The sequence below is a fragment of the Talpa occidentalis genome, unplaced genomic scaffold (genome assembly GCF_014898055.3).
Source record: "Talpa occidentalis isolate TD23 unplaced genomic scaffold, MPIMG_talOcc4v2.1 talOcc4.8, whole genome shotgun sequence".
In the NCBI taxonomy this organism is placed as follows: Eukaryota; Metazoa; Chordata; class Mammalia; order Eulipotyphla; family Talpidae; genus Talpa; species Talpa occidentalis.
Window position 1 is genome coordinate 36,785,947 of NW_023605194.1, and position 26,017 is coordinate 36,811,963.

General features: G+C 49.7%; 1 protein-coding gene across 5 annotated transcripts in view; it reads right to left on the reverse strand.

The window, feature by feature from the left end:
• Positions 1–18,583: 18,583 nt before the first annotated feature.
• The window catches only part of ZMIZ1 (zinc finger MIZ-type containing 1), a 227,217-nt gene continuing 219,783 nt past the window's right edge, over positions 18,584–26,017 (reverse strand). For 4 of the 5 annotated variants that reach the window (XM_037496163.1, XM_037496161.1, XM_037496164.1 and 1 more), the window contains 2 exons: positions 23,657–23,914; positions 18,584–22,260 (listed from right to left, as the gene is read on the reverse strand). In XM_037496163.1, the coding sequence (XP_037352060.1) occupies positions 22,153–22,260; positions 23,657–23,914 (366 nt within the window). In that variant the 3' untranslated portion in view covers positions 18,584–22,152. The remainder of the gene's footprint in view (positions 22,261–23,656; positions 23,915–26,017) is intronic. The other variant, XM_054690575.1, reaches the window with a different exon arrangement.

The window sequence follows — 26,017 nt, forward strand, 5'->3', positions numbered from 1 at the left end:
TCCAGGTGACTGAACCGGATTTGAATCCAGGCCTTGCTGATGCCAGAGCCTGTGCTCTATCCCACTGGCTGAGTCTGCTTGCTTTAAAGAACTATCATAGGCTTTCAGCCTTGCATAATGCACCCACGAGTATTGGTGAGCAACATGGTTCTTGCCCAGGATCAACTGGAAAAGGAAAACCCCAGGCATACCAGCTTAGCTTTTGTGCATGCCCTGCTCCCAACCTTGGCTGATCATTTACTGATTGCACTGGCTTTTCTCAATACTCAATCCTAAGAAGAGGACCCAATGCCAGGTTCCCAAGTGGTGTTTGAGTCTGCCAAGTCTAAAATGCTGCTGGTTCAGATCTCATCTGAGCTCTGGGTTCTCTGCCCACTCGTTGCAAGGAGGCAAAAAGCTTACAGTTCTAGAGTCTGCTTTCCCTTTTTTGTCTGTTTCTCCTGTTGACCTGTGCAATTGTCTTGAATCTATTGACTTGACCCTCTTAATCTCTACTTACTAACAATGATACCACCTCTTCCTCCATTAGAATAAATCCCCTTCTAATCAATATTGCCTGCCTTCTAATTGATTTTGCCCACTATTGATGGCAAGTGTTTGTCTTTTCATTCATTTATGTGCTGCAGTCTTAGATACTTGATAATCATAAAGAATAACCACCATTTATCGCACTCTTAATAAACTACATGCGATAAGAACTTAACATCATTTCTTAATCTTCACATGGCCCTTAAGAACAAGTATTTGTCTTAACAACTCTTTATAAATGAGGTCTCCAAAGCTGATTAGGTTACATAAGCCACCCAAGGTTACAAGGACCTCCCCTTGAGTTAACTAAGCGGCCCAGCAGCTTCAGTTTGACCTGGCTCTGCCAACTCCCACAACTTGGCTCTTCTGTCTCTTCTGGGGCTGAATTTTAGTACAAAAGGTCAGCAGGTGCAGGTCAGGCTGGGAGAAGTCTCAATTTGTGAAACAAAGAGCTCATTTTTTAGATGAGCGGAGGCTCAGAAAATTGATAGACTCACAGGCTAAATCTCTAAAATAGCAAGTGGTATGACAGTCCTTCTTGGCTAGTCTAAACATGTCCAGAGATCACAGCAGGGGCCTCAGCTGTGAGTGAATGGGCCCAGCAAATTCAGCAGAAAGGCAGCCAGGAAGGTGTGCAAAGGACCCTGAGAATCAGGATATGATGTCACTCTAACAAGCCCCAGTGCTAGAGCAGAGAAAGGAGGGCCGACACAATGCCACCTCCAGAATGGGCAGGACTGTCATGAGCAGAGCACCGAGTGGGGCTCTGTTGACCTCGGTTAGGACCAGCAGGAGGCAGTTTGGCAGGTTTGTAGAGGAGAAAGCTTTCTGTCAATCAGTGAAATTACTTACCAGTGCCTGAAAGCACAGTTGACCCTTGAAAGACATGCATTTGAACTTCACAGACCCTCTGATACATAGATTGTTTTCTATTGGTATGGGCAGTTCTATTGTAAGCACATTTTTGGCTACATGGGGGTCTGTGTCCCTAATCCCTGCATTTTTCAAAGTCAACTGCAGTGAGAACCCCAGGGCCAGATTGATGCCACAGAGAGGATTCCTATCCCTGGGGCTAAGAACAGGCCATCCAGAGGTACCTTTCAGTTCTGAGATTTTGTGCTTTATGACCCCTAGGTTGAGGCAAATTGGGTGAGCAGAAAGAGCAGGGCCCAAACTCAAAAATCACATGTTGGCACATAAGTGAGTGAAATGTGAATGCACAGATGCTCAACTCTTTGGCCAGGGTGGTGCTCACTTGAGCTTTAAAGCGCACCCATTAGAAACTAGGCCTCCTCCTGGGGCGGGGGCACGGCACTGAATTGCCAGTAATTTTCTGCCACTGTAGTTTAATATTTTTAAAAATTAATAAATTAACTTTTAACTGAGGTAGCATAGGATATCCCCATCAGGTATTACCACCACAGTGCACTCACCATCAATTTATTACCACATACCATAATGCTTCGCTCCCTCCATCCCATCTTAGTATCTCAGTTCTATAGTTAGTTATCAAGCCTTCAGCTTGTCTTTATCTATTAATTTGCAATTCTATTGCCACTCCTGACATCAAGAGGTGGACTATTACTCCTCTTCACTTGAAGGTGGTGGGGCATCTAGCTGGCTTCTAACCAACAAAATGTGCCTGTCTTTCCATGTTAGGCCATTAAAGTGGCACACTTTCACCTGACTCTTGCTCTTTCAATCTGCTGTCTTACTGTAAGGAATCCCTGGCCACAGGAGGGCATGAGGAAGCCTGTGAGGACTCCAGCCTGGACTATGTGAGATCCCTACGTGAGAACCATCCAGCTAAGCCCAGCCAGCTCTATGGACCCTGACAAGTGGTAATAACCAGTGGTTGTTATTATCCCACACCACTCACGAGTGCTTTGTTATGCAACAACAGATAACAGAACACCTGGTGGAGTGGGGAGCGGTGGACACCCAATAGGGCTGGCATGAGAGCTGGATTCCTCCCTGAGGCCAAGCCCTGTCCATGTGGTTTGTCTATGGACTCTCAGACACCAGTGGGAGCTCATTACCCCTCCCACTCCCACCTTGCCCCTCCTAGATGTCAGTTGATGGCACCACCTTCCACCCAGGCATCCTAGTTGCAAACTGAATGTTACCTTTGAATCTTACATCCCTCTGACCTGTCCCATCCAATTTTCTCCTGTCCATCCATTTGTTTAACAAACATTTATAGAACACCCACTGTGTGTCAAGCTTTGAGAGGGAAACTGACCTGAGTCTGACCCTCAGCAAGTTTCCAGAAAAGCAAATTGTAGCAGGTCTTCAAATAATGCCATTCCATTCAATGTCATTTTGTTATTACATTGACAAGGGGTAAAAAAAATAAAGCAGTCTTGGCTGCCAAACAAAACAATGTTATTTGAGAGCCTGCTTTCATTATGTGTCATTTTGCTTAAAGGCACAGTTTCTAAGAACCTATCAACAACATTAACTGAGCATTTACTGTTTTCATTACAAGTGCAGCAAAAGCCTGTTTCATTAATTAATCAAAGCACCATGTTGAGTGCTTCACCTTCATTTAGTCATTGAATCCCTATAATAACCCCACGAGGAGATTATTAGCTCTAGAGATCGACCATGAGCTCCATTTTATAGATGAGGGAGGCAGGGCACTGAGAGATTGAGCGGAGTCTTTGAGGTTACCCTCTTTTAAGCAATTACAGCCTAGAGGGAGTTTCTTCCCAATCCACCCCTCCTATTCCCCTTTCTACCACTGCCATGCATGGGAAACAGAAGCCTAGGTATTCCTAGGAGTAGTCATACCTGTGAGAGTCAGGCAAGAGAAGAGAGTGAAGGGGCCAGCAAGACTGGGCGAGGCCAGCCTCAGCCTTCGATGTGGATCTGCCCACGGCTGGGTCCAGCAGGAGCTCTGAGCACAGATGGCCTCGAGTGTCTCTTTACCTCCTGGTGCATTCTCTGTTCAAACCATGTCTGGGACAATCTTCCTAAAACACACGTCTCTCCCCTATGAAATCCACTGCTAACACCCACCTCCTATGGATAAAGAGCAGATTCCTGAGTTGATGGTCAAAGTCTCCATCCACCCAGTTGACACCCTCCATGGCTCCACTGACCATTTAAGGACAGGGGTTCTGGACTAAGCCTGGGCTCTCTCCTACCTTCCCTATCAATTACCTGGATGACCTTGGGTAAGTCACTTTATGCTGCTCTTTGTACATCCCATGAAGGTTGTTTCGGGGTCCAGTGAGATGCTACAGGTAAATCACTTAGTGCTTGGCAGAAAAAAGGGCAGAAATGATCTTTTTTTTAGCCCAGATCTGCCTCTCGGTAAATATGGCCCCCAAGCACATAAGTATCTAACTTCTGGTCAGGATGTCTCTGTCTCCCCTAAGCTCTGGGAGAAATGAGCAGAGAGAGGTAGCTCTCAGGCTCTCTCTGCCTATTGAGGGACTAGAGAGATAGGGCCAGGCATGGCAGGAATGGATGCGGTCCCCTGACCACAGGCTGACCATGAGCGGCTGAGCTCAGGCAGGGAGGTAGGAGAGAAAGAGGGGGGTATTAGTGTGACTGCTAATATGGGTGTGGTGGGGATCTTGTGGATGGGGCCTGGGGATATGCTCACCCCACCTCCACCTGCTCCCCTTATCGTCTGTCCCTGCTCCAGCTCCATTAGGCTCTGCAGTTGCAGTGTTCAATGCCTGGTTCTGCTCCCATCTCACAGGCCCCTGTGTAGGAGGCCTTGTTCACTCTGAGGCCTCTGGTCCTGCCTGGCACTGACCTGGCCCACTCAGTGGAGCCTCTCCTCAGGGCCATCTGCTGGATCCATCTCCTTAACAAAAGCAACATTGTCCTCAGAAGGGCAGGTGATGTGCAGGCAGGATGGCAGCCAGGCCTACAGGGATTCTGGGCCATCAAATCAAAGAGGAATGACTGGAGCTGGGGTGGTTGGGGTCAGGGTCTATGGGTTTTTCATTATTTTGTTGGTTTTGAGCCAGTGTGGGATAAGGTTAGAGCAGGAGAGTCTCAGGCTGAGAGCTCAGGTATATTTGCCAAGTTGATAGCTGGAAGCTAGATAAGTGTCCCCTAGAAGGGATGCAGGTTTTCTACTTTATCCACTGCTTGGGGTCCCCCTTCAAGCCCCAGTCTTCAAATTGACCCAATGCCCAGCATCAGAAAGCTGGAATCCGGGCCTCCCTGGTGGCGCAGTGGTTGAATGCTGGGCTGCGAAGCTGCCCGCAGCCTCTGCAGCGCCGGTTCAATCCCTGGCCACCGGTGAGGGTCCCACCTGGCGTGCAGACCTCTCCTGCCGTGCCCGCTGCTCCCTCAGCAGTGTACTTCGTCATTCTGCCTGTTCTGCTCCCTGCTCTGGCTCTGGTGAATTCTCTCACCCTCCCGCATTTCTGACTGTACCCAGTACTTGTATAAATAAAATAAAAAAAAAATCTGGAATCCATCACCTTTAGGCAGGAATGAGACTACCCTTCTGCAGGCAGATTGTGTTTCATTTCTCTTGGCCAGATCCAGCAGACTACTGAAATGCCTGGTCAGGCCCATTGCTCACCTCTCTGCTGCCATTGGGTTGCCTATTTGCTGGTCCTACAGGGCCAGCTTTCAGACATCCACTAGCCACTCAGCCCTAGGGAAGGTGTTCCCCCACCACCACCACCTCTCAGAATAGGCTGACACAAGCAGAATTTAAACCAGTGGTGGGCCAGGGCTACTGACCATCTCATGCTATGTCAATAAAGGCTAAGTATCTAAAATGAGGGAGGTAAGAATCCCCTTTGATATTTGCAGCTCAAACTTGTTGAAACGGCATTATCTAAAAATATTGGAAGCCATGTCACAGAACAAGGACAAATAAATGAAAATTTCAGAAAGTAATGAACAAAAGCCACAGATTTTAGAATAGCAAAAGGATAGAAATCTGTCAAGGGCTTTGTGTATGCTGTATTTTTCCTAGCTCACATCATAAGCTCCTTGGAAGTCTTGTTCATCTCCATAACTCTGCCACCATTTGAAGCTCTGCCACCATTTACTACCTGTCGTCACTCAGTTCATGGTGATGGCAATAAATACTGGAATGATTGATGGCTAGCTGGATGGATAGATGTGTGGGTAGAAGGAGAGGATGGATGGGCGGGGATGGGGAATGAGTGTGAGGTGAATGGATGGGTGGATGGGCAAACTAATAAACAACTGACTTCACAGGTGTCAGATGGAGCCAGGTAAGTAAATAACTGACTCCTGCACTGGAAGAAGGTCAGAATAAAAGCAGCGTGACCAGCCCAAGCCGGGCTTCTCAAAGATTTCTTACAGAGGTTGCAAAGGGCACTAAGTATAAAAGACAGATAACTTAGCCTTTATTTATTTATTTATTTATTTACTTACTTACTTGCTTACTTAAGATCTATCCATTCATGCACACAAGAGCCAGGGCACAGGCCAGAGATGCCGGGGGCGAGAGGACCCACCAGAGAGAGAGCTGGGAACAGAACAGGCAGACCGCTGCCTGCTTGAAACACACTGCTGAGGGGAGTAGCAGGTGAGACAGGAGAGGTCCGCCTTGCCATGTGGGTAGCTCCCTGGCCAGCCAGGGATAGAACCCGTAGCACAGAGGCTGGGGACCGCTTCACAGCGCAGTGCCCAACCCCCTGCGCCACCAGGGAGGCCAACTTAGCTTTATTAAATTAGTAATTTTTGTTTATCAAAATATATCTTGAAGAAAATGTAATTAAGGGCCTCCTGGTGGCTCAAGGGGTTAAGACACACCCTATGAAGCTAACCGCAGCCACTGCAGCACTAGTTCGATCCCTGGCCAGGGAGCTACCCACATGACGCAGCAGACCTCTCCTGACTTGCCCACTGCTCCACTCAGCAGTGCATTTCAGTCAGTCTGCCTATTCTGTTCCCCTCTGTCTTTGGTGAATCCTCTCACCCCCTGCATCTCTGGCCTGTACCCCCCTTCTTATATGCATAAATAAATAAATCTAAAAAAAAAAGAAAATGTAACTAAGAGGTGAAGTCAGAGGCCTCCCTGGTGGCCTAGGGTTTATATCGTAGCATTTTCACAGCAAGGGCTTGAGTTCTATCCCCTGCCAAGGACCTAACCCACATGGCAGAGCAGACCTCTACTGTTTTCCCTGCTGCTCCCCTTAGCAGTAGATCTGCCTGTTCTGCTCCCCACTCTGTCTCTGGTGACTCCTTTAACCCCCTCATCTCTAGCCTATACCCCAGTTCTTCTACACAAAAATAAATAAAATCTTTAAAAAATGAGAAACTTCATTTTTTTTAAAAAAGGAAAGTCAGAAGCAGAAAGAAGGCATTCACTAGACATTTTGTCTGACTGACATTCATTTGCAGTACCTATGAAGAAACCATAAATCCAAGCAAAAAGCAAACAACCCAGTAGACAGTGGCCAAAAGATTCAAGCAAGCATTGTACCAAAAAAACAAGCATTGTATCAAAGGACCCATAAGCATATGCAAGGCCACCCAGCATCATTAGTCACCAGGGGAAAGCAAATTAAAGCCTCAGTGAGATACCATTATACAGACACTGGAAAAGTTAGAATTAGAAAGGGTTGGGGCCTCCCCCGTGGCGCAGCGGTTGAGCTCTGGGTTGCGAAGCTGCCCGCAGCCTCTGCAGCACCGATTCGATCCCTGGCCGCTGGAGATGGTCCCACATGGCGCGCAGATCTCTCCTGCCGCCCGCTGCTCCCCTCAGCAGTGTACTTCGGTCCTTCTGCCTGTTCTACTCCCCGCTCTGCTCTGGCTCTGGTGAATTCTCTCACCCTCCTGCATTTCTGACTGTACCCAGTGCTTGTATAAATAAATAAATAAACAAACAAACAAACAAACAAACAAACAAACAAATAAATAAATAAATAAATCTTTTTTTTTTTTTTAAATAAATAAATAAAAAGGGTTGGTGAGGAGGTGGCCTAACTGAAACTTTCATACATTGTTTGTGGGACTGAAAATTGGTATAATCACTTCAGAAAACTGCTTGGCAGTTATGTACTAAAGCTAAAAATATGCCTGCCTTTGATCCAGAATTTCTACTTCCAGGTATATGTCTAAGAGAAATGAGTATTCATATCTACACACAAATTCTTTATATGAATGTTGATAAGAGCTCCAAATTGGAAACAACCCCAATGCCTATTGACAGTAAAATAGATACATGGTCTGTCTATACAATGGATTACTACTTAGCAATAAAAAAGAACAATTATTAATATATACAACAACATTATTTTGAGCAGAAGCAGAAAGATTTTTATAATTCCATCCACATGAAGTGCAAGAGTAGGTAAAACTAATTCATGGTGAAAAATGTCTGAGTAGTGTTTACTTTGGGGGTGTGGGATGGTGGAAAGGGGGTACAAGAAGTTTTCTGGAGTCTTCGGTATGTTCTGTATCTTGATTTGGGTGGTGGATATGTAAAACCCATTAGACTCTATACTGACAATGTGCATGTCATTGCATTTACGGTCTACCTCAATAAAACATTTTTACTTTTTTTTGCTTTTTTTTTTTTTTTTTTTATAGAGGCATGTTTTTTATTTATTTATTTGTTTGTTTGTTTGTTGATACATGCACTGGGTACAGTCAGAAGCGCGGGAGGGTGAGAGAATTCACCAGAGCCAGAGCGGGGAGCAGAGCAGGCAGAGGGACCGAAGTACACTGCTGAGGGGAGCAGCGGGCGGCAGGAGAGGTCTGCGCGCCATGTGGGACCCTCCTCTGGTGGCCGGGGAGCAGCCGGGGATCGAACCGGCGCTGCAGAGGCCGCGGGCAGCCTCGAAACCCAGTGCTCAACCGCTGCGCCACAGGGGAGGCCCTCAATAAAACATTTTTAAAAGTACATGCAAGTTTCCTTTGTTCTAGAAGAAGTCAGTGTACCGACAATGGAAGTGGGATAAATAGAGGAGCCTAAATGGAGCACTGTCGCAGCCCTTCAAAGAGGCACATTTTCCAGATTCAGTGTAAAATATTGCAGGGAAATATTCAAGAAGGAGCTGTGTGCTTGCTTGAGGCAAGGGGCAGGACCAAATGACGAGGGAAGAGCGAGGATGAGGTAGATGACGATGCAGTAACACACAACTGGACATTCTCACCACCTCCTGCCCAGCCACTGCACTCCTCACAGGCTGAGGCACACAGAGGGGGTCAGGGGTCAGCTTCTATGTCTCTGTGCCCAGCTAGGTGCATTCTGAGGGGCAGGGTAGCTCCTCAGGAACTCCCCACCTACGGGAAAGAAGGTCTGTGTTGGCCAGCTGCAGCCCACCAGCTGAAATCACACACCCGAGGTGTGTGGGAGGAGGTAGGAGCTGAGGGTCCTCTCAGTTACAAAAGAAAGTGGGAGTGTACCTCCCAGGTGGTTCTTACTGGATTTCAGAGGATTCTCTGTGCACCCCTCACCATGAGCTGAGGTGGCTTAACAGGCCTGCACCCTTCTCCCTGCAGGGTAGCAAGCACAGCTGGAAAACCCAAGGCTTCTGCTGACCTCACAGGGGTGAAATCACCTGTACTTCTTTTGCCATGAGTCAGGGAATGTCACAAGATGCTGCCATGGGTGACAATGTGTGAGGCTTCTAGTCAGGGCAGGACACTCGGCACACCTGGAAATAGAGCAGCCCACCAGGCCCACAGGAATAGGCTGAGGATCCACCTATCACAGGCACTGAGAGAGGAAGCTGTTAGTCACCCTCGCCTCCTCCCGTTCCCACTGCCCCCACCCTGCCAGTCAGGAGTGCTCTCCCCTTACGACCCTCTGCACCTCTTTATATCCCTCTCATGCATCCTTCTCCCCATTCTGCAGCCTTGCTCTAGGTCCAGACCACAGAGCTTAGACCATGTGCTGCAGCACCAGCCCCTCAACGCAGCTTCCTCAGTGCTTCCAGGAGGAGGTCACTGGGGACTATTTTCAAGTATAATTTACATTCGATAAAATGCACAGATCTTAAGAATAGAGTTGAAGAGTTTTGCAAATGTATCTCCTTGTGCAATCAACACCCCAATCAAGGTATAGAACATTTCCATCTTATACTCCCTTCCAATCACCCACCAGCACCCAAAACCACCTCTGATATGACTTCTACCCCCACGCATGTGTTTTGTGGGTTCTTGAATTTTATATAAAATAGAATTTCACAGTCATTACATAGCACATTTTCCTGTATGTCTGGTTTCTTTCATCCAAAAGACTGTTTTCCATCCTCATCCATCCATCTTTTCAGACAAGATTTCATTTTATGAACATAACTCAATTTGTTTATCCATTCTCCAGTGGATGAACAGCTAGGATGTTTCCAGGTTTTTACTGTGTAAAAAATGCTAAAAATGTTATGAGTTTTTCAATTTTCTTGAGGAAATACCTATAAGTTGAATTGCTGAGGTGTACTGCAGATAGGAATTTATCAGACATTGCAAACTTTTTCCAAAATGGTTGTACCGTTACAAACTCCTACTAGTGACCCAGAAAGTTCTGGTTGCTCCACATCTACACCAACATCTGGCATTATCTTGTATTTTAGTGATCAGAGGACCTTAAACCACATCTAAACAACCCAGATGTCAAGCAACATATGAATGGATAAATAAAATATGGTTAAGTCCATACGGAGGGATATTATTTGGCAATAAAAAGTAATCAAGCACTGATAACTGGTAACATGCTGAAAAACCTGCTAAGTGAAAGAAGACACAAATGACCAAATATTGCATGATTCCATGCATATGAGATGACCAAAATGGGCAAATCTAAGGAGACTGCCAGTAGATTACTGCTTCCCTAGGGATGAGGGGAGGGGAGGGCTGAGGAATAACAGCCAAGAAGCATGGATTTCAATTATGAAATACCCCAAAATGGGTGGCCATGATTCACCACTCTGAATATACTGAAAGGCATTGAACTGCATACTTTAAATGGGTGAACTACATGGTCTGTCAATTGTATCTCCATAAAACACATAAAGCAGTTTAAACCACTCTACCACACTTAATTAGCCAGCTATCTCCTACCCTCATAGTTTCCCAATATTCTCAAGGTAAAGACCCAGATTCTCCAACCGGATTGATCAACGTTTCCCTCTTCCTCAGGCACAGTGGAAATGATGCCATTTTGACAAGCACTACATACTTCGTCACACATCTGAGTGTGTGCACATACTGTTTCTTCTTGCTAATTGTTCCACCTCATTCTGATTCATTCTTTATGATTCAGCTCATCTGACAGTCTTCTCTCACCCCTCTTAAGGCCATTCATTCATTCATTCATTCAATCAACATTCATTCATTCGGCAAATATTTAATAATCATTAGACTTCTGCTGTATGCAAGCTTTATTCTAGGCAGTGGGAATATAGCAGCAAACAAAATAGAGTAGCTCCCCCACCCCACCCATGGAGATTTTGTGACTGCATGAAAAAATGGAGCACTTAGTAAATATGGAGTTTTATGCCCCAGGCATAAAACTGCTCGAGCTTTGTTCCCTTATACGCTCTTCTGTTTTGATACTTACCCTCTGGACTTTTGCAGTCAATGGCAGTCTGCCTTCCCAATGAGGCTGGGGGCTCCGGGGATCAGGACCAGGGCTGACTCTCAGCAGCAGCAGATTGAGGATGATACCCCATCAGCATGTATCCTCCTCCACAGTTACAGAACCTTGCATAGCCCTGGTCTCATAGGCCTGCTCACCTCGGTGTTTGGCATGTGAGAAGTTGTGAAGAGGTGATGAGAAGGCAGGGCATCCACAGCCTGGATGGGGTATCTGAGGCCCTGGAGGACAATGGCTGGATTGATGAGGTCACACTGTATGGGGGACTTTGACAGGAAACTGACTTCTCCCTTCTTCCTCCAGCAGGCTCCTTGGGACCTGGCCAGCTGTGAATGTTGAGGACTGACCATTTCCCACAGCAGGAAGTGATTCCAGGTGCAGCAGGGACCATGGCCAGGGACTGGTGCTGTGTGTCACCACCTGTGGGCATTTCCATTACTCAGGCTGGAAGAGCTGTTGGCAGGATTGTTACTGAGTAGCAGTGTCTTCTGAGCCTTCTTCCCTGCTCTCAGCCTGGCTCAGGTGAATCACAAACACCTGAGCATGAATTCACCCTCTGAGATTCCTGTCCCAGGAGGTGTGCAGTTTACAAGGGAAGCCACAGGAGGGACACGTGAAAGCACATCTGCTTAATGGTGTGATTAATGCACAGGTGTACCCTTCACAGTGACACTTGCCTCCAGAGCCCCACAGACACTTGTTCCCTCTGATCTTTTCTGGCAGTAACAGGGGTAGGGCTGGCTCTTCAGCATGCAGTGTGGGATATCTGAAGCCCCCCTGTAACTTGTGTCCGTGTGCATTTCCAGTCCATTTCTCACTGGATGCGTGGGGTCAGGCACCCGAAGATTGGTGGAATCACTTGCTTGGTTTCCTGACAATGTCCTCAATTCCCCTGCTGCAGCAGGAGGGCAGGGAGCTCCCATAAGATCAGTGGTTCCCAGGATTCTTCCCTCCCTCTGTGGGCACCAAGTGCTGGGTCCTCCTGCACCTGGAAAAACCGGACTGTCAGGATATGCTCCCCCTTCTCCATCTGCACACCACTGGGGCCAAGGTGCCCAGCTCAGTTCAGAGGCCACAGTGAGAGCAAAGGAGATGCCTCTCTGGACCCAGGAGATACCTTGCATTGGCCTAAATTTGCAGACCTTCACCTGTCAGTCAGGGCCCCTGTGGTGGTGCTGATGGAGCTGTGTGGCCATTTTGAAGCCTCAGAGACTTTGGGGTTAGGAAAAGGAATCAGGACTGGGTCCCTCCTAGCACCAGCCTGCTCTCCTCAGACTGGAGACATGTGCCTTTCTGCTTGGGCAGGAGGAGCTTTTACCTCTGCAAAGCTTCCCACAGACCCTGCTTGCCATTGTCTCCATCTCTTCCCACCATTCTCTCTTCTCCTGGGACGTCCCTGCTTTTCTTGACACCACAAGAAAAATCTGCACTTTCTTGAACCCCTGCACTACTATGGGGCTCAGAGCACCTGTTTGGAATAGACCTGGTGTGATGCCTGGGGAAGATGGTGAAGGTTTATCCCCCATCCCCACTCCCTGAACATATTTTCTTCTAAAATAACCACACTTCCAGCACCTCCTGCAGGGCAAAGTTGAATTTCTTTCATGCTGATGGCTTGGTGACCAATGACATGACGTATGACATATGGTTTTATCATGTGAGAAATTAGCCCAGGACAGCAGCTTCAAACAACAATAGTGAGTGATTCTTCTCATGGATCTGGGGGTTGACTGGATCCAGCTCTGCAGTTCTTCCTTGGGGGAACCTCAGCCAGATGGTAGTTGGGCTGGGGTCATCTCGAAGGCTTCCTCACCCCATGTCTAGTATCCAAACTGAAAAGACTGAGACAGGCAGGGCTGGAGCAGCCAGGGCTCCATGGGAATCTCGTACTTTCTATGTGGTCCCTTGACATGGCATCTTCAGACAGCTGATGTTGTACCTGGTGGCTGAGAGCCCCCAGATCTATAAGAAATACTGTTTTTCTATCTTACATAAACTTGACTTTTTTCCTGACAGTAATCTTGATGTTACTTGATGTTTCAAGAGCTCCCACCCCTGCTTGTACTGTGAGGCATTGTAATGTAGCTCTGCTGTTGACAGTGAAGGGCATCCTGTTCAGATTATTTCATTTTAACTCCTGGTTTTCTTTCTAGAACACATAACTGGTGGGGAGACATTTCAGTTTGAAAGCAGACAGATACACACATAGACACGTGTGCACACACTCACAGTACACACACACAAACAAATATATGGTTCACAACCATATATTTCAGAACTGTTCACTTGAATGCCCCTGCAAAGGAGTGGGGGTATAATATTCCTAAGTGCCTGGAAGGTTAGGCGAACCAGGACAGAGGTAACTGTCACAACAGCTCTGAAAAGAATAAGACCAGGGCAAAGAGACAAGTTAGGAAGCTGTGAAATTGTACAAATGTGAACTGCTGGTAGTCTTGCTTGAATTATGTTAAGTCGCTAGGGATGGAGAAGAGATGCCAGATTAAAGAGATATTTAGGGAGCCAAGTCATCAGCACTTGATTATTATGGTCATAGGGTGTGTTAAATGTGGTGCATGGATGTCCTGCTTTTGCCCACTCCAACGATCTACTACATGTCTCTTTCCCCAGCATCACCCCTGTCCCCCCATCATTCAGTCTTGCTCTTTCTAGGCCTCTGACCAACTAATAGGCTATTTTCCATTGCCCACACATATGTGTATGACTTTTGTTTGTCACTTCTTTCTCCAGTACATGACCAGGTGTCCTGACCAGTCTTCTGCCTATTGGAAGGATCCCCTCTCACCCAGTTTTTCAGTCTCTTGACCTTTTGCCTCAGGCTCAGTGCACTTTGTGGTTTGCAGCCACATGCTAGGTTGTCTCATCTGTGAATCAAGCTCAGGAATTTTCCTTTTCTGTTGACCAGTTATAATAAACCCTCCATGCGGTGATAGATGTTTCCCAAGGGGGAGGACTTGGTGGGACTATTGGGTCTTAGGATTCCACTCCATCCCCCTAGGGGCCTGATTTTGGTATAAAGTCCCGCCTGAATGGAGAATTCAGCTCTACCCCAAGCTCTGCCACCACCACGATGAAGTCCTCACCTGCTCTTCACTCTGTCTGCTCTCCAGCTGTGAAGATAAGTGTTTCAATGCTTCCTGCCAAGAGGTTTCCTCTGACTCTCCCATTTTGTTTTAAATTGCCAATAAAGAGATCTGAGACTATAATTTCCTTTCTTCAATGAATCGGTGACACTGAGCAATCACCACTCAGTTCCATAGTTTTAATAGTTATTTTTTCCTCCTACGTCCCAAAGGCCAGAGACATTGCATTGACTGGCACAGTGCCCACCCCTACATGCCATTCCAGTTCACTGAAAGTGGAAGTCATACCAGATGTGTGACCACGCCCAACCTTAGGCCTATCCACAGTGGTGGGGCCTCATTCCCATTTGGTCAGTGATCAGCCTCCAATGTCCTGTCCCCAGAGGCACCTGCTGTCTTAGCATGTAGGAGCAGAACCTGAGACAGGCATTAAGATTCCACGATTTACTGAGAGTGCTCTTGGAGAAATGTGTAAGGGAGAGAGGAAAGCAGAAGAGGAAAAGGAGAGCTAAGCCAGCATATGGCCTCCTATAGTCTAGTCCTTCCACAGGGAAGACTCCAGGACACAAACCACACTGCAGGAGAGGCTGTCTTTAAATTCCCTTTAGCACCCAGTCATTGGCTGTAAGCTTCCTGTCATGGTGGGTGTGTGTGTGTTTATGTGTGTGTGTATGTGTGTATAGACTCCCAGATAAGGTGGTCCCTGTCTCCTAAGTGCAATTCTCTGGTGAAGGGAAGTTGTGAGCTGCTGGTAGCCAATACCCTTAGCAGTGGAGGGATGGGTGCCAGGTGGTAAAGGAGAGTTAACATGGTAACTAATGTTAGTTCAGGAGCCTGTAAAGGAGACAAAGAAGCACCACACCATCAAAGGGATTCAAGGAGGACTGAAAACACCAAAGAGGGGCGTGTCATGGAATCCAAGAGGAGTTTAAAGGGAGAAATGGCAACTCCCAAATGTAGCTGTGAGGCTCCATCTCCAAAGGTAGCATAGACATCAGCAAACAAGAGGTCACCAGGGAGCTTACAAGAGAAGTTGCAGAGAACTTCAGAGATGCGGACTGCAGGGCGTTGATGATGATTGGTGATCAGTGAAAGTGGGCAATTTACTTGACTGACAGAGAAGTCTGAGGAGGAGCAGGAGGCTGAGCACAAAGGGTGGGGGTGTTCCAGGCCCAAGAGAAGGAGAGGGGAGGACACAGGAAAAAGGCTGAAAAATACATGCATCTGGGGCCTCCCTCGTGGTGCAAGGGGTTAAGCACCGCACTATGAAGCTATCCACAGCCTCTGCAGCACGAGTTCGATCCCCCGGCGGTCAGGGAGCTACCCACATGGCGCAGCAGACCTCTCCTGACTTGCCCACTGCTCCCCTCAGCAGTGTATTTCAGTCAGTCTGACTGTTCTGTTCCCCGCTGTGTCTTTGGTGAATCCTCTCAACCCCCCCACTTCTGGCCTGTACTCCAGCTCTTGTATGCATAAATAAATAAATCTTTAAAAAAAATACATGCATCTAATTTCGTGTTGACACAGACACAAAACACATTTGGGTTCAGAAAAAGGTGCCAAACTAAAATGTTCATTCTTCCTGTGAGTGAGATAGGGGGTGGGAGTGGGGCTGGGGGAGGATTTCACTTTTATAAATTTCTGGATTTAGTTGTTTTCAAACCAGCCAATACTGTTTTTCCAATAAAATATGTGTATGTATTAAAAAATAAGTAAATAAAACTATTCGTTCAACCTAAAAAAAAAAAAAAAAACAACCACCCTAAAAAAAGAGGCTGAAGTCTCTCCCAGAAGAGGAGGTGATGGTGTCGGGGGCTGGGGGAGGGGCTGGCCCTGACTGGAAAAGGAACACCACATCCTCTGGGCCTGGGCGGAAGACGATAAGCCTGGGGAGGACAGAGATCAGTTTGTGGGTGGGTTTGGGGGACATGAGGGTAGTGAGCAGGGCTCCATGTAGTGGTTGGGTAGTCTGCTTAGTGAGAGGCAGGCACGGTTGAGCAGAGGAGGGAGCTGGGGGGAGGGGCTGGGAGACCAGGCCCAGAGGCCTCTGGAGGCTGGAGCCCCCTGTACAGTGTCTTCCCTCACGGACACTCTGCGGCCTTACATGGAAAGACAGTCATGGGACACAGGCTGGGGCCTTTTCGGGGTGGGTTGGGAAGAACAGAAACCCAAGATGACCCAGGTGCTGAAGGATGTGATGTGTGGTTCCAGGTGTGGGAGGGAAGGGCAGCAGGGGAGCCCAGAGGGGTGCTAAGCTCCAAGCTGCCCTGAGCTGGGCACTCTGCTGGGCTTTTCCTGTGGACTCTTCTCATCCCTAGAACTGTTCTCATTGTAGGACCACAGAAGGCGGAGGAGTTGGTGGGCTGAGACGGCGGTCTCCATGCAGCTCTGAGGCAGCCACAGACCTGTACTTAACTGGGTCACTGGTTTCAGGCTCTCAAGCTGGGAGGCCAGGGAGGTTTGCCTTTTATCATGAAGTTAGGGGCGCATACTGCATTCCCCTCTCCCTCCTCACCCCTTGCCCATTTCTGCCTTTCAAACAATGGCATTCAACCTTTTGTTTTTAACCACGACCCACAAGTAAGAATTAATTTTATGTCAGGATTCAACAGACACACTCAACTACAAGGGAAGTTTGACGATACAATCCTACCCTTACTCTTCAGGGTGTACTCAATGATTTCTGGTTGATTCTCATCTAGTTCATGAAAACGTGGTCACGCCCCACCAGATGGAGGTGCTGGGGCACTTGAGAAGCCTGGCTCTAAGGTGTAGGTTGCTGGGGGGGCCCTTTTCAGAAGTTCTCACCAGTGCTGCCCCCTCTCCTCTCAGAGGTGTGCTCCCAGGGTCAGCACCTCCTGTCTGGGTGAACAGCTTAGCAGTGACCAAGATTTCATTTTTAATGTAAATTCTCCTTCTCTCTTCCTGTCTTGGAAAAGGCCGAGTCAGGAGACTTCAGGTGGCCAACTACTCACAGGTAGCTCCCTTGTGGATGCAACCACACTCTATCCTGGCCCACTCCTGGGCACACACATGTGCACACGCGTGCACACACACACCTGCTTACACCTAGACCTTCATACTCTGACACACTTTCCCACACACACACTCCAAGGACTGTTTTGGGGTGGCTGCCAGCTCCTATATCCTTCTTTGGACTTGCCTTTGCCCACAATAACTGTGGAGGGCAGGCTATGCAACCACACGATTTTTTCTAGCTTAGTGGAGGAGGGGTGGTGATTGGCTGCTGGCTCTGAGTCAGATCCACTTTCCCAAACTTTAGCAAGAGACAGAAAGTAAATACATGCAGTTTGTGTCAGGTGCTGAGACTGTAGACAGGACCACGGGGGCCTCCCTGGTGGCGCAAGGGGTGAAGTACCGCACTATGAAGCAACCCGCAGCCTCTGCAGCACGAGTTCGATTCCCAGTCAGGGAGCAACCCACATGGTGAGGCAGACCTCACATGGCACAGCAGACCTCTCCTGACTTGCCTGCTGCTCCTCTCAGCAGTGTACTTCGGTCAACCTGCCTGTTCTGTCCCCCACTCTGTCTCTGGTGATTCCTCTCAACCCCCACATCTTGGGCCTGTACCCCAGCTTTTGCGTGCATAAATAAATAAATCTTAAAAAAAAAAAAAGACAAGACCATGACCAGGGTAAGGGCTGCAGCACCAGAACCCCACATAAAGCTGTCACAGAGAAACCCAACGTCCCCTGAGGGTGCAGGACAGGGGTGCTGGGAAGTGGGATGTCCAGAGACTGCCAACAAGGAGTGTGACTGAGGCAATACTACAGGTTCTGTGAGAGCTTAACTGAACGTCCGTTTCATCATTCCTTTGGACAGCATCTTTTGGGGGCTTAACCTGAATAGGTTCCAATTCTTTATATCGAGAAAATTCACAATGGACTCAAAATCAGGGATAGGCCAGCACTGCACACCCTCCCAGCCATGATCCCAACCAATTCGCACATGACCCGGTCCTGTTGAGGTACCCCTTCTCCCAGCCTTTCTATCCCACCAGCAGAAGTCCCTCCAGCAGCTGGGCCCTGGACACTCACCTGCCCCCAGGTTCCAGGGACACCGGGGCAGGGGCTCTTCCTACTCGACACTCAGCTCATGTGGCAGTTTGCTGCTGTTTTTTTTTCCTTTTCTTTTTTAAAGGGAGATGAGCAGGGGTGGTGGTTGAAAAAGAAAAAACAAAAAAACAAAAAAACACCCAAACTACTCCTTAGCATTCACAAAATAGCTAATTCGCCAAACCTTCGTTTTTTGTCCATTTATTTAGAAAAAAATTAACATGGGCAAATGAGATACCTCAGTGTTACAACAGAGTATAGAAATGTCTAGCAATAGTCAAATAATTTGATCTTTAAATACAAAATAACCACATGAACACCTAATATACAGGTTTCATCTGAATACATATTTATTAGATAAATATTAGAGGTTGTCACATCATCTAACTACATACAGCTTTGCAAGACTAGAAACCACAATTAGCTTTCTGACCAGTTTAAAATGAAATGATTGCATTGTACAGAGATGTACAAAGACGATGATGCTTTCTGTGGGAGTTACTTCAGGCCGCACTGTGCTGATGTGTGTACGTGTGAATCACCTGTGATCATGATATCAAAAATTATACAAAGTATGAATTTGGTTACAATTTTCTTCTGAAATTCCCATTTCTTTTCATTATTTCCATAGCACCCTAAAAATACACAGGTGGCAGGACTAGTACACTGAAGCTAAATAGTACATGTAGGTAAAATAAAAACAAAAGAGAACAAAAATTCCTTTCCACACAGGGTCAGAGTATATTACATGAGTGAGACAAATGCGGAGAGACCTCACAAATGCTAGCAAACAGGATCTAGTTTTTCCACGTTAAGATGGAGTTCCAAGCCTTTTTTTCTTGTTTTGTTTTGTTTCATAAAATAAAAACAATACACATTCCAAGGGAAATGAATGCATCTGTTAACATGTCTCTATTACTCATTTACATATGTACACACGTCCCTTGAGTCGCCGCTGCTGACGCTGTCCTATCAGGATGGGTCAGGCTGAGGGAGCAGACCTGGAGCTCTCTGTGGGGTTAGGGCTTCCATGAGGGAGAAAGTATTAAGAGATTTAAAAAAAAAAAAAGGTTACAGGGAACATGATACACGGGTAAAGCTTAAACCAAGAAGATGGGGGGTGATTGCCTGTACTTGGGCCTTCCTGTCTGCCAGCCGGCACCCTGTCCATCATGTGGAGTGGTGGCAAGAACATGCCTGTGGCCTGGGTGGATGCTTGTCATAGAGTGGCTTGCTGAATCCTCTTTTTTTGCTGAGGTGACTTATGGCTCCAAGTAGTTGTCCAAAAGAGTCAGGGAAGCATATCCCTGGAGTTCAAAACCGCCTCTGCTTAGGGAGGTTGTCTTCACTGAATCTGTCACTAGTTGGAGTTTACTCCAGCCCTGGATGCCTTTATACCTCCCTTACCCAGTCCTGGCTCCAAAACTCTGGAAGAGTATGTTTTACATCCCCAGAGTGCATGCTTCAGGCACCACGGTTCAGGAAAGCTTTGGGGAACTTGCTGGTGGAGGCTTGCTTGGGAGGGGACCCAGGAAACCCGCCTCTGGGGCTGAGTCCATGGCTCCCCCAGAGAGGGCTGAGGGAGGTGCCTGGAGCTTGGGCTGTGGGGGGTAGGTGGGCTCTCTGCAGGAGAAAACTGAGGATAGGTTGATGAGCAGAGGGGGGACACCCGCTAAGAACCAGAAGGGACCCCACGCCTTTCTGGGAGAGTAGCACGGCAGGAAGCAGAAACTTCTAAGGAAGGCATCTGTAAGTCTGGGGCGCAACATTCCCAGATGGTCCTACATAGTGTGGCGACCTGCCGGGGTTATTGGTCACCAGGCAAAGACATACTACGTGGTGTCATCTCATCCCCACCAGTTGACTGGGGAGGCCTCTAAATGGTGGACAGCCTGGTCTTCTCACTCACGGTACAGCCACCCATGCTTCACCCCTTCATCTGTTCAAATAGCCCTGGTGGCTTTTTTGTTTTTGTTTGTTGTTTTTTTAAAAAAAGGACTCGGTCTTTGTTGTTGAGTCAAGGTATTTTAAAAACACCAGCAAAGGCGATAACCAGGTCATGAAAATGTTGAATATTATCAAAGACGATACTAAAATATTCACAAAGATATTTACAAAAGCAATTCTTAAAATAATTGATTTGCATACTGAACACCACGCTGTTTGAAAAAACCTCGACAACAGGACAAAGGAAAAGGGGGGCAGGGCAGGCAATGGCAGCTTTCCTACAGAAAACCTTGTGCTGGCTGTCTGGTACAGCGGCTGGAAGTCAAAGCTGGGGCCACCATTCTGGGCAAATGCAGAGGAGTGCTGGGGACCACCAGTCACGGAGAGAGAGAGAGATGGAAACTGGGAACACAGACAGTGGCAGGGGGAGCCTGAGAGGGCCCCAGGCAGTAGCAGGGAAGGATGCAACGAATTTACAGAGGCGACCCAAGTGACCCAACGGCCCAGCAGCATCACAGGCCATGTGGCTTAGGGGAGCACAGATGAGCCTGAAACAGAACGGACGCACAAGCTACCCGGGAGATCCGAGAGCAGAAAGGTGGATGGAGCAAAGCCAAAGCCATGGAGGGAATACCAGAGGTTGCTTCTGTTGGAGCAAGCGGGAGTATGGGGTGAGCTTGCAAGGGCAGGGGGACACAAAGGGAAGGAGAGGCTGGCAGCTGAGGGTGGCATCTGAGGCAGCCACAGAAACACCACTCAATGCTCGTGGGCATATCCCAACACGCATGGTGATGAGCTGGGCTGGAGCCAGGGGCAGCCTTGAGTGCAGGGACAGATGGACAGAGAGGCTGGAGTGCCTGGGGCCAAGCCCACTCCGTGGCCAAGCCCATGCCTCCCCTGCCCCTCCGCCACCCCACCTGGCTGTCTGGGTGGACAAAGAACTAGGACAAAGGGCAGTTGGTGCCCCACGTAACAGTCTTGGAGAGGTGGGTGGGGAGCAGGAGGAAAGAAACAGAACACATGAAGAGAAATGGTTTGCTTGCTGTCCAAGCCTGATGTTCCTTTTCTCCAGATGACGTCATAGCTTTCGATCGTTGCTTAAAAACAGGGATTGGCTTGGAGCAGTTTTAAGTTGCCATTCCTATTTGACTCTGGCTGACTGCATCCTCCTGCACCCCCGCCCATCAGCTAAGGGCACAATAATTTCAATAGGGTACTTTAACTCTCTCTGCCCCCCAAAGCCAGGCCCCGGCCTGAGTCCAAAGGCCATGGGGCTGTCCGCTGCGCTGTCCTGGCTCCAAGGAGCCCCTGACCCGTCCCCACCAGTCCCCAAGCAGGAATGGCACGCCTTCTCTCAAACAGAATATTGTCTTTTCTCCGCTTTCTGAGAGAGTGTTTACAGGGTATCTTGGCTTAGAGGTCAGGGGTCAAAACGACGACCATGGCCCCTGAGAGAGCGCTTTCCCAGAGGTTTGTGCTTTTCTGTGGTGGCTGATGACGGTGGCTCTCACTGCCACCAACCGTCACTGCTCCTCCAAGGCTCCGGGCCCCCCTGGGTCTTGGGGGGCCTTCTCTCAGGCTCAGTCACTTGAAGGAGGCTCTGGGCCAGGAAGCAGGGAGGCAGGATCACAGTCTAGAAACTGGAAGAACCTTGGGGGCACTGGAGGGCCGTCTGGAGTCGGCACGCACAGGGGACCGGGAAGCCATCGTCAGCATGGGCCTCGCACCCGGCTGGTTCCCCATGGCGAGGGTCATCTTCGGGGCCTGCTCCGGGTGAGGGCGGGCCAAAGACCCACACAGCCTTCACAGTGCGCCCTCCCACCCCCTCCGCTCTGGGAAGGCCATAGCAGGGCGGTCTGAGGGCACAGCTCCCAGTGGGAAAGTGTGTGTGGGACTGACAAGGGAGGAGGCAGAGTGGGGAGGGGCGGCCCCGACGGAGGGGTGGGCTTCAGTTGTTCTCAAAGAGAGACAGGAGGTCATCGTTACTATTGCTCGGCAGGTCGGGGGGGTCCAGGTATGAGAGGAGCTCGTCAGGATTTGTGAGTTCTGGAAGGAGCTGGAAAAGAAGTACAGAAGCCCAGATGAGGTGTGGACTGAGGGGCCAGGCCACCCAGGGTGTGGAATGCAGGGACATCCCCGCCTACTTCCCCACTACCGGCATCCTGTATCCAGGACAGAACAGAGAAACTACCAGCACTGGCTGTCCCCAAACATATCCAGGCCACTTAGTCTGGGGCGCACACGCTCATTTCAAGCCTAAGAGAGAGGGGCCCTGGCCTACCAGCTGACAAGGCACCACTGTGAGGAGTTGCAGGTCACATGGCTTCTCACGTGAGTTTGCCATAAGGCCAGGTGGTCCCTGTAGCTCCCACCACCCTAGATCTCTACTAAGAAGTCACTGCTCCTTGTTGAGCATGTGTCTGGACAGCGACACTGTCCTTCCCTGTGGTCTCCCTGGGCAGAGGCTGTGCTGTCCCTACCCTCTACCATGAGGTCTTAGGGGTCCTTTCTGTTGCATGAAGACCCTCATGAGCCTAAAAAGCACCCTACCCTTGGCCTGGTCTGGGGAGGACAATTCATCCAGTTGCAGAGCTGAGTAAACCCCAGTGAAGACCCTGCCACTGCATGGGGCTGTGACATGAAGGATAGGAGCGCCGAGGCGAGAATAGGCCTCTTCTCTGGGAATCTAGAGCCTAGGGGTATGGGATGGGAGAGGTGGAGGCACGACCCTTACTGGCCAGCTGTGGCCAGTTGTCCAGATCCCAATGTTCAAGCCATCCCGGCCACCTTCCAGGCTATTCAGGTCTCAAGGTGGAAGACCACTAAATCTCAGCCGCCAACTTCCGCCTCAGTGACCCTCCCTTGACTTCGGCTGATTCTACTGTCACCCCACACGAGGGCCTCTCTCAGAGTGAGTGATGGAGCAAGCAGAAGCAGCCGGGCATGGACAACACATGGACAAGAAACTGGAGACAGACAGACGCCAGCGAGATGGACAGAGGGACCCGGTCACTCCGCCCCTCCCCTGCCTTGGGCCAGAGAATGTGGCAGACACAGAGATGGCAAACTCAATGAGGGGAGAGAGGGTAGGGGAGGAAGGGCAGGGAGTCTCCTGTGTTGCCTCCAGAGTCCCCACCCGTAGGGGCTGAGGGCTGGGGGGAGGCGGGGCAGGACTGTGCTGCAGGACTATGGTCAAGGAGACCAGGGGCTGGCAGGGTGTGGAAGGGGATGCTTGGTCCCTGGTGAGGCTTCCGGTTGTGGGAGTCCCTGGTTCTGGAGCCAGGAGAGGCTGGCTGGCTGGCGGGCTGGGCCCACCCACTGCCCACCCGCCCCCTCACAGCTGTACCTCCTCCACCCTGGGCCTTGAGCCCTCAACACCCACCCCTGCTCTCTGGGCAAGTCCTGGGGCCAGGCCTAGCCCCAGGTCAAGGCAAATGGTGACCCCAACTTACATCCAGCGAAGGCTCCGGCATGTCGGACGCTCCCTGCGCTCCGGCCTGACCCTCTAAGGCTGAGGAGGGGTTAAAGGTCAGGTCGCTGTGAGGATGGTTGCTGGGAGCGGCCTGTGGCGGTTGCCGGGGAGGCTGGGAAGGAGGAGGAGGAGCCCCACTGTGATGTAATGGAGGCCCTGACTGGCTGCTGGGGTGTGGGACGTGCAAGCCTTGTTGTATGGAGGGATGGGGCTGGTCAGAACTGCCAGCGTGTGGCATCTGTGGAGGAGGAGAGAGCAGGAAAAAAGAAAGGTGAGGTGACGAGGTACAGCGACGAGATGCCTGGAGAAATGAAAACCAAACAAAACCAGGAAAATAACAAACCCCCAAAACAAAGCCACCCCTTTACAAAGCTGAATGTTGTCTTTTTTTGGGAAGCAAAACAAACAAAAAGGTCCTCCCCCAGAGCCTCCAGTCAGGAAGGCTGTGGAGAGGAAGGCGGGCCAAGGGCCTCTGAGGCTGTGTGGGGTGGACGGGGAGGCGGATGGGGCTCTGAGACACACACAGACACTGAGAGCGGGGCCAAGGCCCTTTTGAGCCCCTCCGCCTCTCCAGCCCGGACACCATCACCACAATGAACAATAGCAAGGGCAGAATGGAGAAGCAAAATGGGCATGTTTCCAGGGAGGTGGGAGGGGTGCTGCTGGCAGTGTGGTGCAGGCCTCCTCAGGGCCAGGGCGGTAGAGAGCAGACATGGACAGACAGCATGGGGCAGGCGTGCAGCTCAGGGGTGGGTCTGTGCCTCCCGCTGGGCAGGGAGTGATCCTGGCATGTAGGTTCCTTCAGGAGCTTTGGCACAAGCCCAGCCTACTGCCTGTGGTGGGTGTGGGATTAAACTCAAGACCAAGGAACAGGGCAGGGCTTCCCAGTACTGCTGGACCTTCCTCTTGGACACCCCATCCAGGCAGTCACAGGCGTCACCACAGGTTTCTAAGGAAAGTGGGCAACTGCGCCTCCTGATTCATTATGGGGGTACCTTGTTGAGGTTGGGGCAGATGATGTTTCCCTGGCAGATCACCTAGGGGACCCACAGCCTCCCACGTGTGCATGCACTGTAACACTAGGCTGAGGGGGCAGGGGTATATGCAGGGTGACCACACGACCATGGGGTTGGTGACCCTGGGAGACCACGTGTGGGTGAGATTAAAACTTCCCTCTTAGTCTGTCTGCTATCTTCCCTTCAGATGTCAGATCTCAGAGACAAAGGCCCAGTCCAATTCTTCACAAACCCCCCAGAATCCCCCCATAGGCCCCCAGGCCCACTTGTGCTCTGCCTATCAAGGGGAGCTTGATACTCCAGATGCTCAAGTGCCGCCTTGATTACTTAGTAGCCCCTCCTTGCCCTGCCTTCTGGCCACACAATTATTTACATTTCCTTGCGTTGTGGGTTTGGAAACCACCCACACCATCCCGAAACTTCTCCAGACCCTAGTTTCTCTTCCTGTTTCTCCTAAAAGCTGCTTCCCAGGCCTTCTTGAAGGTTGGCCTCTGCCTGAGGTCCAGGTGACCCCATGTAGCACAGCACCCCTCCACCCCCCTATGAACAGGATGACTGCATCACCAGGGGGCCATCACCATGCCGTCAGTCTGAGGCCAACTCTTGACTCCCAAATATGTCTGTGGATGCCCCACAGTGCCCATTCTGGGGGGCAGGGAGGGGGTCCACAGTCCTGGAGTAGCCCAGCCCAGGACGGGCAGTCCCCCAATGTACTGACACAACTCTCCCTCTTGGCCTTGAAGCTTGTTGGAATGATCCAGAGCTCTGAGGAACAGGTGCTCTCTGGGAGCTGCTGGTATACATACACCTGTCAGCCCGCCACCTGGCATGGTCCAATTTTTGGGCCAGTCAGTGCCTGGCTGGTACCCCCCACCAATCACTGTGCACATGGGAATCCTTCTCAGTTGCAGGCTTGGCAGGGACCAGGCCATTCCAGTTGGGCAGGTATGTCTGCACCACCCCACCGTGCACAGCTGGACTTCTGGGTCCAGCTGACCTCAGGTGAGAGCCCAGAAATAGGGAAGGACAATGCATATCTGGAAAACATTCTGGGGATTGTGAAGTCAATTCAGAGATCTTTTGCAAAGAGCCCAGGTAGCAGGGCTAACAAGGCAACAGAAAGTCTTGCTGGACACAGGATGTATATGGCATTTTTTCCGATGGTGGGAATTGAAAGCAGCTATTTCTGGCTTGGCATTCTGGGGCCCTTATGGGGAAGCTATTGCAGAGCCCCTCACCAGAGACCTTCTGCCTCCTAGTTACTTTGTCTGAGAACCCGGTGACTCTGGCCCACAGGAAAACCCCTGGCCTAGTGGCAGAGCACA